We start from the raw sequence: 14,834 nt of genomic DNA on the forward strand, positions 1-14,834 counted from the left end.
CTGTTTGACAGGTGAGGCACGTGAATGGATATCTGTTGCTAATTCAAACTCGCTTCTGAATTAGCTACATGTGTGAAATGATTAAACGCATGGTGAAAAGTTCTCTTTTTTTTCATGGCCAGGATTTCTAAACTGCCTTAAATGTCTGGTTCTGGCATTGTTTTTATACTTGTTAAAGAAGTAATGACATAAAGTAGTTTGACCAATGGCCTTCAGGCATTATGCATAAGTCCTTCGGATGAGACGTTAAACCGAGGTCCTGACTCTCTGTGGTCATTAAAAATCCCAGGATATTTTTCGAAAAGGGTGTGACCTCGGCATCCTGGCTAAATTCGCCCATTGGCCTCCGACCATCATGGCCTCCTAACAATCCCCATATCTGCTGATTTGCTTCATCACTCAGTCTCCTCTCCACCAATAAGCTGGTATGTGGTGGGCGTTCTGGCGCAATATGGCTGCCGTCGCATCATCCAGGTGGATGCTGCACACTGGTGGTGGATGAGGAGATACCCCCAGACTATGTAAAGCGCTTTGAGTGCCTAGAAAAGCGCTATATAAATGTAATGAATTATTATTATTATTATAATTGACCGACTGTGGCATCTAAGAAGATGGGATCGACAGAAAACGGTCAAAGCAATGCAACACAAATGCAACACATTTTAGCCAGTTTAGAAATCCTGGCCAGGATCTTCCTGGGTCATTCTATGAAATAAAGATATTTGTAAAAATCCTGATTTTTAACTGTAATGCTGAATGTTATTTGTGAGTCTTTATTCTTGATTTCTTGTTGAAGCTGTTTCTGAAGCTCTGTCCCGCCATAAAGTAGAGGACGGGGTCAATGCAGCTGTTGAGACTGGCCAGAGGTCGCGTGACCTTGTAGATATTATTGGAGAGACGTATTATGTTGCAGTCATGTTTGTCCAGGAAACGTAAGGTGTAGTAAATACTGCGGTTCACATGGAAAGGCAAGAAGCACACCATGAAAGCCAAGAGCACAACAACAATCATCTTCACCGACTTCTGTTTGGAACGCTGTGACATTGGTTCTCTGAGATCTCCGGGATCAAGAAGTTTCTTCACCATCAGGCCGCTGCAGACCAGCACCACCCCAAACGGTAGGACAAAAAGGAGAAACATCACCACCGTGCTGTAGACCAAAAAGTCATTGAAGAGCTCCTTGATGGTGGTGTCATGACAGACCAGATCATTGTCATTTTGTCTCACCCGGGAGAAATAAAGAAGCGGTGCCTGTAAGATGAGAATGATCAGCCATATTCCTACAGAAATCATACGAGCACGCCGGCGGTTCATCCAGTACAAAGAGCGCATCGGGTGGCAGATGCCTAGAAACCGGTGCAGACTGATGCAGCTGAGGAAGAGGATGCTTCCATAGAGGTTTGTGTAGAAGAGAAAGCGAATCAGCTTACACATCAGCTCACCGAACGGCCAGTCGTTCTTATCTGCATAATAGTAGATGAGGAACGGCAGGGTGAGGATGTAAAGCGTGTCGCAGACGTTGAGGTTGATCATGTAGATGGTGCAGGGCTTCCAGTGTTTGGTGCGAAACAGGATGATGTACATGGCCGTGATGTTCAACCCCAGACCGAACACAAACACCAGAGTGTAACTCACTGGGAGGAGAATGTACTTGAATTGTTCTTTTAAAGTACAACGGTAGACTTGACTATCATTAGTTCCAGTCTCCAGTATTCCAGTACTGTTAAACATTGCCATTCTGAACCAGATCTGTCAGAGAATAAGACAATTAAATCATATCAATACATCATGTCAACATCAATACATTAATTTACAAAGTGATATTGATGCACATTTCAATATACATGCAAATACAGATTAAAAGTAATATCAGCTAATATTCTGAATATATTCTGTTAATACAAACCCGATTCCAAAAAAGTTGGGACACTGTATAAATTGTGAGTAAAAAAGGAATGGAATAATTTACAAATCTCATCAACTTATATTTTATTCACAATAGAATATAGATAACATATCAAAAGTTGAAAGTGAGACATGTTGAAATGTCATGCCAAATATTGGCTCATTTTGGATTTCATGAGAGCTACACATTTCAAAAAAATTGGGACAGGTAGCAATAATGTTACATTCATCGACTTTCTGTTTGCTTATTTGGTCATCTTCCTGTTCTTGTTTGGTTAATTGATTAATCCCCACCTGTCTCCATTCATGTGATTTCTCCCCTCGTGCTTAAATACCCTGTCTTTTGAGTTCCTCCTTGTCCGTGATTTAGTAAATTGATGTATGATGTTGTATCTTAATGTAATAATTTATAGTTTTGTTGGATGTGCCCTTATACTCCCGCGATCATTAAAAGTACCCTTTAGTATATCTTCTCCTTTGTGCGCCTTCATTCACACACCAGCAGCCGTAACAGAATCATGGACCCAACAGTTTATAGCGGCATTTTTCTTTCTTTTTGTTTTATTTTCCTCCCTCTCCTGGAATGGCCTTACCATCAGTCCAACTCCTGTGCCTGGAGCAACTGGACCGTTCGCTGAAAGACCACACTAGGGACTTTCTCGATCTGGCGTGCATTCGCCTGCCAGTGAATGATCCCAGAGAGAACTTCACTGCCTTCGTGGAGTGGGTGCTGGAGAAAAATGGATCTTCGTTCACCATCTGCATCGCTGAAGAGGATATCTCCAGCCCCACTCCCGAACCAGAGACCAGCCAGCACCCATTCCCGCTGCACGGAGCTAGAGCCCGCCGCAGAGCCCACCGCAGAGCCCGAGCCTGTCATTTTCGGGGAGCAAGGACCCGAGAGTGCGTCTGACCAGGTGTGTGAGCCGGCAACACTGTGCGTCGTGGGATTACTGGTGGAGATCGAGGGCATGAAGTAAAGCCCTGCCCACACTCCAGCGACTGAGGGTGAGCTGCATTCGGTTTCTGTAAATTATATGGAGGAATTAATGGACCTTAGAGACTGGTTTGTGGAGGTAAGCCCTGAATTCCCTGTTTCTCCGCTGGTTCCTTCCAGCCGTGAATCTCCTGTTTCTCTGCTGGTTGCGCCCAGCCCTGAATCTCCTGTTTTTCTGCTGGTTCCGTCCAGCCCTGAATCTCCTGTTTCTCTGCTGGTTCAGCCCAGCCCTGAATCTCCTGTTTCTCTGCTGGTTCCCCCCAGCCCTGAATCTCCTGTTTCTCCGCTGGTTCCGTCCAGCCCTGATCCTCCTGTGTTCCCTCCCAGCCTCCCTCTCCCACCTCCTCCTAGACCAGTCTGTTCCTCTGCTCCATTTCCGCTGGTTCAATCCAGCCCTGAAGCTCCTGTTTCTCTGCTGGCTCTAGCCAGCCCTGTTCCTCCTGTGTTTCCTCCCGGCATCCCTCTCTCATCTCCTCCTAGACCAGCCTGTTCCTCAACCTCATCTCCGCTGGTGCCAGTCAGTCCCGCAGCTCACCCTCAGTCAGCGGCATCTGGGTGCGATGGTTCGCCGCGGGACTTACAGTCTCCAGCTCCGCCTTGGCATGTGGATTCCCTGTCTCCGCCCCCAGCCTCCGAGCCCTGGACTCCACCTCGGTCCTTCGACCCTGCAGCTCTGCCTTGGCACCCCGCTCCCTCGTCTTCACTGTGGCCCATCATCCGACCAGCTCCACCGGGCTCCCTCGTTCCTCTGGCTCCACCTTGGTCATTTGTCAACCATCCGCCGCCTCGGGACTCCACTCCTATGGCTTCGCCTCGTCATTCCATCCCTCCGGCTCTGTCAGGCTCCTCCTTCCCTCCCGCTCCACCTCCGTCCTCCATCGCTCCGACTCTGCAGCGGGCTTCCGGAACCCCGCCTCAGTCGCTGGTGCCTTCAGCGCTGCCTTGGACCTCTGGACCCTCTGCGTCACCCTGGCTCTGCGGCTGCTCTGCTCCATCTTGGGCTCCTCACCCACCTGCTCAGTCTCCGTCTGTCGCCCCGTGATGTGGACGGCTCCTCCTCCACCATGACTCCTCCCGCCGTCGACTCCAACTTGGATCGTCATCCTGGCTGGTCTCTGGAACACCATCTGGCTCTTTCTGCTCCGGGCTCCTCCCTGGCTCCTCCCTCCTACTCCATCCTGGGTCCTCTCCATTGCCTGCCCCTTGCCTGCCCCACGTCCGCCTCCAGAACCCCCACCCTCCCTCCGATGGTATTCCTCATTCAGTGCGAGAACGCACTCTTCCGGGAGGGGGCGAACTGTTACATTCATTGACTTTCTGTTTCCTTATTTGGTCATTTTCCTGTTCTTGTTTGGTTAATTGATTTAATCCCCACCTGTCTCCATTCATCTGATTTCTCCCCTCATGCTTAAATACCCTGTCTTTTGAGTTCCTCCTTGTTCGTGATTGAGTTAGTAAGTTGATGTATGATGTTGTATCTTAATGTAACATTGTATAGTTTTGTTGGATGTGCCCTTATTCTCCCGCAATCATTAAAAGTACCCTTTAGTATATCTTCTCCTTCGTGCGCCTTCATTCACACACCAGCAGCCGTAACAAATAAGAGGCCGGAAAAGTTAAATGTACATATAAGGAACAGCTGCAGGACCAATTTACAACTTATAAGGTCAACTGGCAACATGATTGGGTATAAAAAGAGCCTCTCAGAGTGGCAGTGTCTCTCGGAAGTCAAGATGGGCAGAGGATCACCAATTCCCCCAATGCTGCGGCAAAAAAATAGTGGAGCAATATCAGAAAGGAGTTTCTCAGAGAAAAATTGCAAAGAGTTTGAAGTTATTCAAACATTGCATAATATCATCCAAAGATTCAGAGAATCTGAAACAATCTCTGTGTGTAAGGGTCAAGGCCAGAAAACCATACTGGATGCCCGTGATCTTTTGGCCCTTAGACGGCACTGCATCACATTCAGGAATGCTACTGTAATGGAAATCACAACATGGGCTCAGGAATACTTCCAGAAAAGATTTTCGTTGAACACAATCCATTGCGCCATTTGCCGTTGCTGGCTAAAACTCTATAGGTCAAAAAAGAAGCCATATCTAAACATGATCCAGAAGCGCAGGCGTTTTTTTTCTGGGCCAAAGCTCATTTATAATGGACTGTGGCAAAGTGGAAAACTGTTCTGTGGTCAGACAAATCAAAATTTGAAGTTCTTTTTGGAAAACTGGGACACCATGTCATCCGGACTAAAGAGGACAAGGACAACCCAAGTTGTTATCAGCTCTCAGTTCAGAAGCCTGCATCTTTGATGGTATGGGGTTGCATGAGTGCGTGTGGCATGGGCAGCTTACACATCTGGAAAGGCACCATCAATGCTGAAAGGTATATCCAAGTTCTAGAACAACATATGCTCCCATTCAGATGCCGTCTCTTTCAGGGAAGACCTTGCATTTTCCAACATGACAATGCCAGACCACATACTGCATCAATTACAACATCATGGCTGCGTAGAAGAAGGATCTGGGTACTGGAATGGCCAGCCTGCAGTCCAGATCTTTCACCCATAGAAAACATTTGGAGCACCATAAAGAGGAAGATGCGGCAAAGAAGACCCAAGATAATTGAGCAACTAGAAGCCTGTATTAGACAAGAATGGGACAACATTCCTATTCCTAAACTTGAGCAACTTGTCTCCTCAGTCCCCAGATTTTTGCAGACTGTTATAAAAAGAAGAGGGGATGCCACACAGTGGTAAACATGGCCTTGTCCCAACTTTTTTGAGATGTGTTGATGCCATGAAATTTAAATTTAATTTAATTTTCCCTTAAAATTATAAATTTTCTCAGTTTAAACATTTGAATAGCCATCTATGTTGCATTCTGAATAACATATAGAAATGTGAAACTTCCACATCATTGCATTCTGTTTTTATTCACAATTTGTACAGTGTCCCAACTTTTTTGGAATCGGGTTTGTAAATCAATATTAGCAGTAAAATATTAACAGTAAAATGATGCTGTTTTCTGTTAGAAAGAGGAAATAATGACTAAGCTGCCAGAAAATAAAAAGATTTTTTTTTCAGTAGAGAATTGGTTAGGAAAACATATCAGGATGAATGCCATGTAATCTCTCAAGACCATGTCCATGTCAAATTTAGTATTCCGTCACTTGCTCACCAATGGATCCTCTGCAGTGAATGAGTGCTGTAAGACTGATAACTGTTTTTTGGTTTTTAAACGGTACTTGATCTGTGCATATTTCTCTCCTGATTCAAACTCATCTACATCTTGAATGGCCTGAGGGTGAGTACATTTTCATTAAATTTTCATTTTTGGCTGAACTATTCCTTTAAATGAGTAAGCAAATAAAAATATAAATATATTGATAATCTGTTTATGTAACACCATTTAAGCATTTCATTGCTTCCCAAGCCAGGTCTTGCATAGTACAACATTTCTTGGTGTAGCTTGAATAAATATATTTCACGTTGCAATAGGTTAATGTTACAAGTGCACATCGTGGTGTCTGTCTGGGTACCTACGGTAAACATACACCACACATGTATTTCTTTAAGAGGTGTTAAATATAGACAAACGGAACACACCCATATTGATACGGTCATGCATATGACAGCCTACAAATATTCCTGGAATATTGTTTGTAACAGAGCACTGAAGTAATTTTCAAACTATTTCTTCCAAACTCATGTCACGAACAAATGTGCAAAGTTTAAATAGATTTTTCTGCTCCTCACACAGTTTAACAGCACTCTCATTTATGCCTGAAAACAGCACATCTTATCGATCAATGAAGCAAATCATCAACAAAGTGTGTTGTAAATCTCCCGAGAATTTCCTAAGAAATTCCTTGGATTATATTTCAATAATGGCTAATTTTACAGTTTTTGCTTTCTATTTTGTATAATTCAATACAACAATTTAAAAAAATATATAAATTATATTATCAAATGCTGACAAAACCAAAACTAATCATGTTCACTAGCATAACTTGATAATAATTTAGGAAACCTAAAGCATAAATCTGACTTTCAGACCCTGCATACAGTATTAGTTTATAATTCCACACATACCTTTTAAAGTATAAGTTTTGGAACTTTACAGTTTAGACTTTTGTCTAATGTAACTGTGTTTTAAGGATGAATCGAGGGTGTAGACTAGAGCATTCATTATTTAGATGTCACTTAGAGACATCTTCTAAATTAATAAACGTAGAAAATATATATCCCACAAACTGACACATCTTTATAGTTTTATCTATGTCCAGATTTGAAAAGTAATCACAGTGAAGTCCAATAAACATTGCACATTTTTGTAAATTACACATTCTGATAAATATGATTGTGAACATGCCAAAAAAAAAAAAGTAAGTCACATACTCACATGTGTTTTCGGCAGTTTTTTTTCAGGAATGTCCCCTTGTGCTCTTCATACCTGCACAGTCCTGATCTTCCTCTGCCTGATCGTGCTGCATTTCTTCATTGTGGGCGGGACTACTCATGTCAACACGCCTCAAGCCTGCTCTCATTAGTCAATGGCCTGTCAATCACTTGGCACACTCTCAGAAATAAAGGTACAAAAGCTGTCACTAGGGGCTGTACCTTTTCAAAAAGTTACAAAAGGTACACTTTTGTAACTACTGGGTTCTAATATGTACAGTACACTTTACGTACTAATATGTACCTTTAAGTTACCAAAATGGTAATATGTACCCTTAAGGTACAAATGTAACCTTTTGTAATGTTTTAATTTTGACATCACCTTGAAGCAGCTAAAGATTGGTTTTAAAAATTACTTGTTTTCATGACTCGGAGACTCATGACTCGACTCTTTCTTTTAAAATACAATAACTTTACACACAGTGCACTTCACCCTTATACAGCAACATCAACATCTTTAAAACGTGCTTGTTTAACACGTTATACAATACTGCAATTGTATGTTCCGATTTGACCGTAATTGACCTGAAAGAAAAAACTCACTGTAGAAGACATATTTCGGTTATTGTGGTTTAATTTGAAATCATATGGCACTAGCAATGCCAAAGTCATGGGTTCAGTGTCCAGTGAAGGCAGGGACGTGGATGTTATATAACCTCGAATGTACACACTACTTTTTTTTTTTTTTACATACTGTACAGTAGGTACTAACAGTACAGTATATGAGGTATTTATTGATTTTCTTTGTATTTAAACCACATGATGTACAGTTTTCTTGATATTTAAACATATCAGACACTTCTTTTACATTTATTCATTGATAGCTTAATTATGGATTGATTTTATTTATATTTTTTTTACTTTGCATGAATTCAAAATTTGATAACGATAACAAATAGTTTTTTTTTTTCTTCAATTTTTTTTTTTCAGATATCACTACAATGAATATAACATTACATTTATCTGACGCTTTTATCCAAAGCGACTTACAATTGCTATATATGTCAGAGGTCGCACGCCTCTGGAGCAACTAGGGGTTAAGTGTCTTGCTCAGGGACACATTGGTGTCTCACAGTGGATTCGAACCCGGCTCTCTCACGCCAATGGCATGTGTCTTATCCACTGCGCCAACACCACCCATATAAATATAAAACTATAGATCATATTCCTCATTATTAGTTTAGACACTTTAAACAATTAGACATCAAATGAAATGTTATTTATGTTTAACCTCTCCTTTACCATTAAATGTAATTGTTAATGAATCTACTGACATTCCCTGATGGACTTTATTTCTTATTTTAATACTATTTATATAGAATTACAGTATTAATATTATCAATTGTTATTTTTATATTTTCTTTATTTATCTATAGTTTTTATTTTAGTTTAAATTTTAGTCTTTTTTATGTTTAAATATTTCTGTTTAGCTTTATTTTATTTTCAGTTCTAGTTGTAGAAAATCTAGTATTTCAAATGAAATATTTAATTCATTTTAATTTAATTTCAGTTTCAAGTTTCTAATACTTTTATTCAACTTTATTTCAGTAAATGCTTTTTAATAGTTTTACTTTCAGTTTTAGTTAAGAATAACAAAACTAGCTTGACTGATTAAAGGCATGTTTAGACAGCTCTGGCTGATTTGAATAGTATCCTGGAACTGAACCAGATTTTCGTGAAAAGCCATTGTCAAATGCCAAATTCAGTTAGAGAAAAGCCATTGTCCTGATACTAATCTTCCTGACACAACTTTTCATGAACAACTTAATCAGCCTATAATCCCATGAATCCTCAAACACAGTGTCAGTTTGCAAGGTTTCCAAACAAATGCAGAGTTTGGAACTTATGAATTGAACGCAGCACGTTCTCTGGTCAAAGAGCAGATATATTTAACCATGTGGTCCTTCACGTTCTATAAAACATCTTTCAGAAGGGACACAAGGTCTTTCTATTTATTCAGCACCAAATGGTTCCTTATTAGGAGTTTCAGAGATTCCAAGATGTCCAGAGATTCCAAATGAACTGTAAATTCCATTAATATTTATCACAGTCATTTATTATGGGTCATTTCCCTGAGTGACTCTCTTCGACCACAAACTCTTTAAGAGAGGTTGAGGATGATTTCCTGTTTTCAAATCTAGCTTTCCTTTTCTTGCTCTTGATTCTGTTTCTGAAGCTCTGTCCTGCCCTGAAGTAGAGGATGGGGTCAATTCAGCTGTTGGCGCTGGCCAGAGGTCGCGTGACCTTGTAGGCCATGCTGGCCACCTCCAGCATCGAGCAGCTCACATGTTTGTCCAGGTAACGAAAGGTGTAGTATATACTGCGGTTCACATGGAAAGGCGAGAAGCACAAAATGAAAGCCAAGAGCACAACAACAATCATCTTCACCGACTTCTGTTTGGAACGCTGTGACATTGGTTCTCTGAGATCTCCGGGATCAAGAAGTTTCTTCACCATCAGGCCGCTGCAGACCAGCACCACCCCAAACGGTAGGACAAAAAGCAGGAACATCACCACCGTGCTGTAGACCAGAAAGTCATTGAAGAGCTCCTTGATGGTGGTGTCATAGCAAACTGTTGATTGTGGTGTCATGTCACCGTTACTTTGAATTTTGATAGTCTTTTTATTAAAGATCAGCATGTATTAACCAGCATGTATATGCATTCGAGTGTTTCTTGAACTTTGCTGTTAACTGAGTGTGTTGAGTTGTTTTTCAAAACTCAATGCGGAAAATGAGCTTTTACAGTTTCACTAAATGGTTGTTCTCATAGTCACACACCCCATTAAGTGCTTTCATTAATGACACAGACCAACACATCTCGATCAGTGCACTGGATAAAGCCATAAAGTAGCTGAGAACTTCTTCAGAACTTCCTCAGAATTTCATCCAATATTTCTTATAGATCCTATCTACATCTAATAACATTTGATGTGATTTGAACAAACCTATTAGACATCTTGACCATTTCTTAAACAGATTATAAATGTTATAAATGCATAATTTAGTTTATCTCTCTTTGGATTGATTTAGATTTTTTTTTATCATTAACAATCTTTTTATAGTGCAAGCTCAATAAAAAAAAATGGTAATGCATTTTATACTGATGTTAAAGAATCATCCTTTACACATTCAAAATAAAAAGCAACTCACACAGATGCTTTCAGTGTTTCCTTCAGCACCGTAACAGTTGTGCCTCCTTTCAGTTTGCATACCTACACAGACCTGCTGTGCCTCTGCTTGTTTATTCTGCATACAGTATATCCACTGTGGGTGTGTTTACATGCCTCAGCCTGCTCTCATAGGCAACAGTATCAGCCATTCTGGAAGCCTCACACAGTCACTTTAAAGAAATAATTCCCCAAAAATCAAAATGTGCTGAAGATGTGCTCACCCTCCAGTGAAAAAGTCCATCTCCTGTTGTCCTCTCATATCAAAATCCACCCACATATTTGTTAAGAGCTGTTTTGGCTTGTAAACAGTGCTTGATCTCTGCAGATTTCTCTCCTTATTCAGACAAGCAAGCAATATTATGGATTATGAATATTTTGGCCAGAAGCAACGGTGTGAAGTAAAAAAACATCTTGATGGACTTGTTTCTTACAAACATGCAGCTTTTTGCTTCAAAAGACATTAACTGATGGACTGGAGTGGTGTGGATTACTTGTGGATTATTGTGATGTTTTTTTTTTTTATCAGCTGTTTGGACTCTTATTCTGACGGCACCCATTTACTGCAGAGGATCCATTGGTGGGCAAGTGATATGTTCCCAAGAATAAACAAACTCATCTACATCTTGGATCGCCTGAGGATGAGGACATTCTCAGCAAATTTTCATTTTTGGGTAAACTATACCTTTAACTCATACAGTTATTGTTATCATTGCCATATTTCCTGTAAGCAATATTATTTTAGAGTTCCTGATGGCTTTACCTGCCTAGTCATTCCAGCATATGTTTAAATCAATGTTGATTCAGATGATGAAACAAACTCATCTACTCATCTTGGATGGCCTGAATGTGAGTACATTTCAGCTGATTTTAATTTTTGGGTGAACTATTCCTTTAAAGTACAGTAATCTATTTTTAATCAGTAATACTGAGGAAAAAAAGAAGAAGAAAAAAACACTATGCTTTGCATTTTAACGTTTCAGAATAGAGCCCTTGGTGAGAACCCTGCAGAGTCTGGCAAAGGAGAAAGGCATATGCTAATTATCAATAATTAAACTCTTGCTCGACAGTACAATGAGGAGAAAATACACACAGCCTGAAAGAAACTGGAAACACATTCGTTCAGGGAACTTGAATAAAACCATAGTTTAGATGTTAACACATGAAGCCTATTGCTACAGTCCAAATACAAGAAAATATTCTGAACACTGGAACAGTTCCAGTGCAAAAACAAAATGCTTCAAAAGGCTTCATCAGATTTGTATGAGGTCCGTCATCTTTCCTCTGTGACTGTGTTACTATAAAGGTAAGAAAGAATGTCAAGGAGTCCAATTGCTGTCGTACTTGCCTCACAATACTGTAATAATTATTACCCTTAGTAAGCAGAGTTATGAACCTGGGCTATACGTGGTCAGTCTCTGCAAGTACTACGACGTTTGGGCATACTTGACTGAATTTATGTTTCTCATGATCTTAATAGATGCTTCAAAGGTGTCCCAACATGCACTTCATAAAGAACGGACATCTAGCAAAGATGCAGCTCAAATATAAGATAGTTTGTGTCACATATTTTGATCATTATATAGCTAATTTATTATATAAAGTCATTATATAACACTTCCACCAGAGTTTCAGATTTTTCATTACTCTGTCTTGTAGAAAATAGTCATAATAAAGACTGAATAGGGGTTTTGACTGTTCCTTGATTAATTTCTTCCCTTGTGACAAGTAGCCTGTTCAGTATTGGAATCCATTCTATGAGATTCTTAGATCTGATTATTGTTATGCATCATTGTGTAACATCCAGTGAAATTTATATGATTGTATACGATCTATATTGCAAATACACAAGACCTTGACATATTCAAAGAAAAATCTAATAAAATCTTTGAAGGTGTATCCTCATGTTCATCCCTGCAGATTTAGCGGCTCTATATGTCGGTGCTACAGATGTGTTATAGCCTACATTACAGAATTGTTTGTCTAATTATTTTACGCATTTGAAATTTGTTTTTACCGAATTTTACAGTCGATAACTCATTTTGTAACTCTGTCCGAAGTACATCAAAATGTGTTACATTTTCATCCGCTGGATAAAGAATCAATAGGATTGCGAAATGTACTAACATTACTATGACAAAGGCCTAGTTTATGAATAGTAATGAGCTCTATTTGCGGTTGGTGCGTACTTGAACTGTCCAATCACGTAACTTCATTAATATTCAAATAACCCGATGACCGTTGCCCACGCACCAACGTTAGCCAATCAGTTTCGACAAGTGAGCGAACGTCCCGTTACGTAATTAATATTCATGAGCTAAGCCTTCCCCGTAGTAGAGTTCGTGCAGCGGGGATTGGTGTGTCCGGTCCGAGGCGCTGTTGGGCTGGATTTTACGGTTGGAAACTCATCTTTGGAGGGATATTCTTCTCTCTTTCATTACTTTCTCCCCTGATCTGCAGTGTTTGTTAAGCGTCTGCCCGACTGGACCTGTTTCATCATGGCCGTCTGAATTTAGATCCAAATCCCAGTCTGATCCCGTTTTCTCAATCATTTCTCCAGATCGCAGTGGGAATCATTTCTTTGGGATATTACTTCATTTGTGCCAATGTTCAAACATGCAGCCTCCGCCAAGAAAGGTAAGAACCCAGCGTTGGAACAACGCGTGTTTTTTTTTTTTTTTTGTAATAATGTGATTTGTTACATTTTCCCGAAGTTGCAACTTTGTATCCAGCCGCGGTTTGTTATGAAACCATGTATCAAGAGTTTTCTCGAGCGGTGCTGTTTTTCTTGTTGTTTTTCAAGCGGCAGCGGTTGTAAATAATTCCGAGATTCAGCAGGTCATTTTCTAGAGATGATAGATGAGTGTTTTAGGCTGATTTGCCCTCAGATAACGGTTAAACCCTGCAGCCATAAGAGTCGTATTGTGTTGTGTTTTTACTCCGATTGGACCGAGTCACTACGCTTTTGTCAAATAGACGGATCACTAATCATTATTCTCACCTTAAAGTCTGACATTGTGTTACACATGTGTCATGATGTCATGCACACGAGGGGAAGATGAGTTTAAATTCATATATCCTGCACAAAGATGTTTGACCGTCTCCCTCAGAGGTGACAGCAGAGGTGTTGGGTTTCAAACTCATGTCCCACAGGCTGCATGGAGGAATGTGAAATTACCTCGCGAAACCGTTGTATTCCTATCATCCCGCACACATTTATGCATTTCAATCCTCAAAGCATTACATCAGAGTGTAAAATCCTTAAAGGTGACGTCTGACTCTTTGCAGTTGCTTTGTCTTGTGGAGAGAAGGGAGGCAGATAGCATGTAGCACACGTTTACCCCACAATAGCCGTTATTTTGGCTAAACGATGTTTTAAAATGCAAATATTTAACCAAGAAGCGTTTGCTTTGCGATGATAATATTTCCTCCCTTTTGAATGCACAATAAAATGAGGTCTAGCTCTTTCCATAGATATGCAGGACACAGGATAGGCTACAGTATAAATCCTAGGTTAAATGTGAGATTAAAAGGTGCATGTGCTAGACCGACTGTAAATGTGTCATCAAATGTGTCTTTCAAACCAAAAATCTGATTTGATCTGTGTCTGGCATCAGTGTGGATATTTCCACAACAAAGATCTGAGTAAATGCCTGGAAAATGTGCTGTTCTGTTGATGCCCTGTTGTTCTCCCCTGATGCAAATGCTGCTGTGAATGTTTCCTCCATCTCAGAGTAATAATGCTTCACCTGTACAGCTCAAAGTGTTGATGAGAGCCGTGCAGCCGGCTGTCAAACCATGTGTTATGGTGCAGCTTGTAACATTGTGTCCTGCTGATGCTGGTAGGGTTGGATACCGGCGTTCTGTATTATTTTCCATCCTCCTTGCCTTTAACCTTTAAGGAGTTGATACAGAACCAATTATCTCCTCACCTGCAAGTGGAGAACTTCTGTTGTAATTAACAGTTGCTCCCCAGATATTAGTCAACCTGCCCGTGCTCATTGGTCTGGTCCTGTTGTTTTGTTTTTTTGCAGCTGCGTATTAAACTTTCTTTTGTATTACGTTTGGTTCAGGTTCCAGTATCTGTTATTGAACCCAGACACTGAGGAGAATGTGTTCATCTTAATTATTTTAAGAGCATTTAAGAAAATACTAAACTGAGAATTTACCCTCAAGCCATCCATTATGTAGGACAGATTTGGAGAAATGTGAGATTCCGTCACTTGCTCAGCAGTGAATGGGTGCCGTCAGAGTCCAAACAGCTGGTAAAAACATTACAATAATCCACAAGTAATCCACACCACTCCA

General features: G+C 40.5%; 3 protein-coding genes across 5 annotated transcripts in view; 1 reads left to right on the forward strand and 2 right to left on the reverse strand.

The window, feature by feature from the left end:
* Positions 1-588: 588 nt before the first annotated feature.
* LOC132155743 (P2Y purinoceptor 2-like) lies at positions 589-7,524 on the reverse strand. 2 transcript variants are annotated; one of them, XM_059564454.1, is made up of 2 exons: positions 7,303-7,524; positions 589-1,749 (listed from the first exon to the last, which is right to left on the reverse strand). In XM_059564454.1, the coding sequence occupies exon 2, from the start codon at positions 1,735-1,737 to the stop codon at positions 760-762; it is 978 nt and encodes a 325-aa protein (XP_059420437.1). In that variant the 5' UTR covers positions 1,738-1,749; positions 7,303-7,524; the 3' UTR covers positions 589-759. The 2 variants fall into 2 exon arrangements, with proteins under 2 accessions (XP_059420437.1, XP_059420438.1); XM_059564455.1 differs by having other exon boundaries at positions 7,299-7,524.
* Positions 7,525-9,569: 2,045 nt separating this feature from the next.
* On the reverse strand, positions 9,570-9,950 carry LOC132155786 (P2Y purinoceptor 2-like). Its single transcript, XM_059564477.1, has one exon. The coding sequence runs from the start codon at positions 9,948-9,950 to the stop codon at positions 9,570-9,572; it is 381 nt and encodes a 126-aa protein (XP_059420460.1).
* A 2,930-nt stretch (positions 9,951-12,880) lies between these two features.
* The window catches only part of LOC132156378 (F-BAR and double SH3 domains protein 2-like), an 85,991-nt gene continuing 84,037 nt past the window's right edge, over positions 12,881-14,834 (forward strand). For both annotated transcript variants that reach the window (XM_059565363.1, XM_059565364.1), the window contains exon 1: positions 12,881-13,163. In XM_059565363.1, the coding sequence (XP_059421346.1) occupies positions 13,143-13,163 (21 nt within the window). In that variant the 5' untranslated portion in view covers positions 12,881-13,142. The remainder of the gene's footprint in view (positions 13,164-14,834) is intronic.

This window comes from Carassius carassius, chromosome 13 (assembly GCF_963082965.1).
Source record: "Carassius carassius chromosome 13, fCarCar2.1, whole genome shotgun sequence".
Classification (NCBI taxonomy): Eukaryota; Metazoa; Chordata; class Actinopteri; order Cypriniformes; family Cyprinidae; genus Carassius; species Carassius carassius.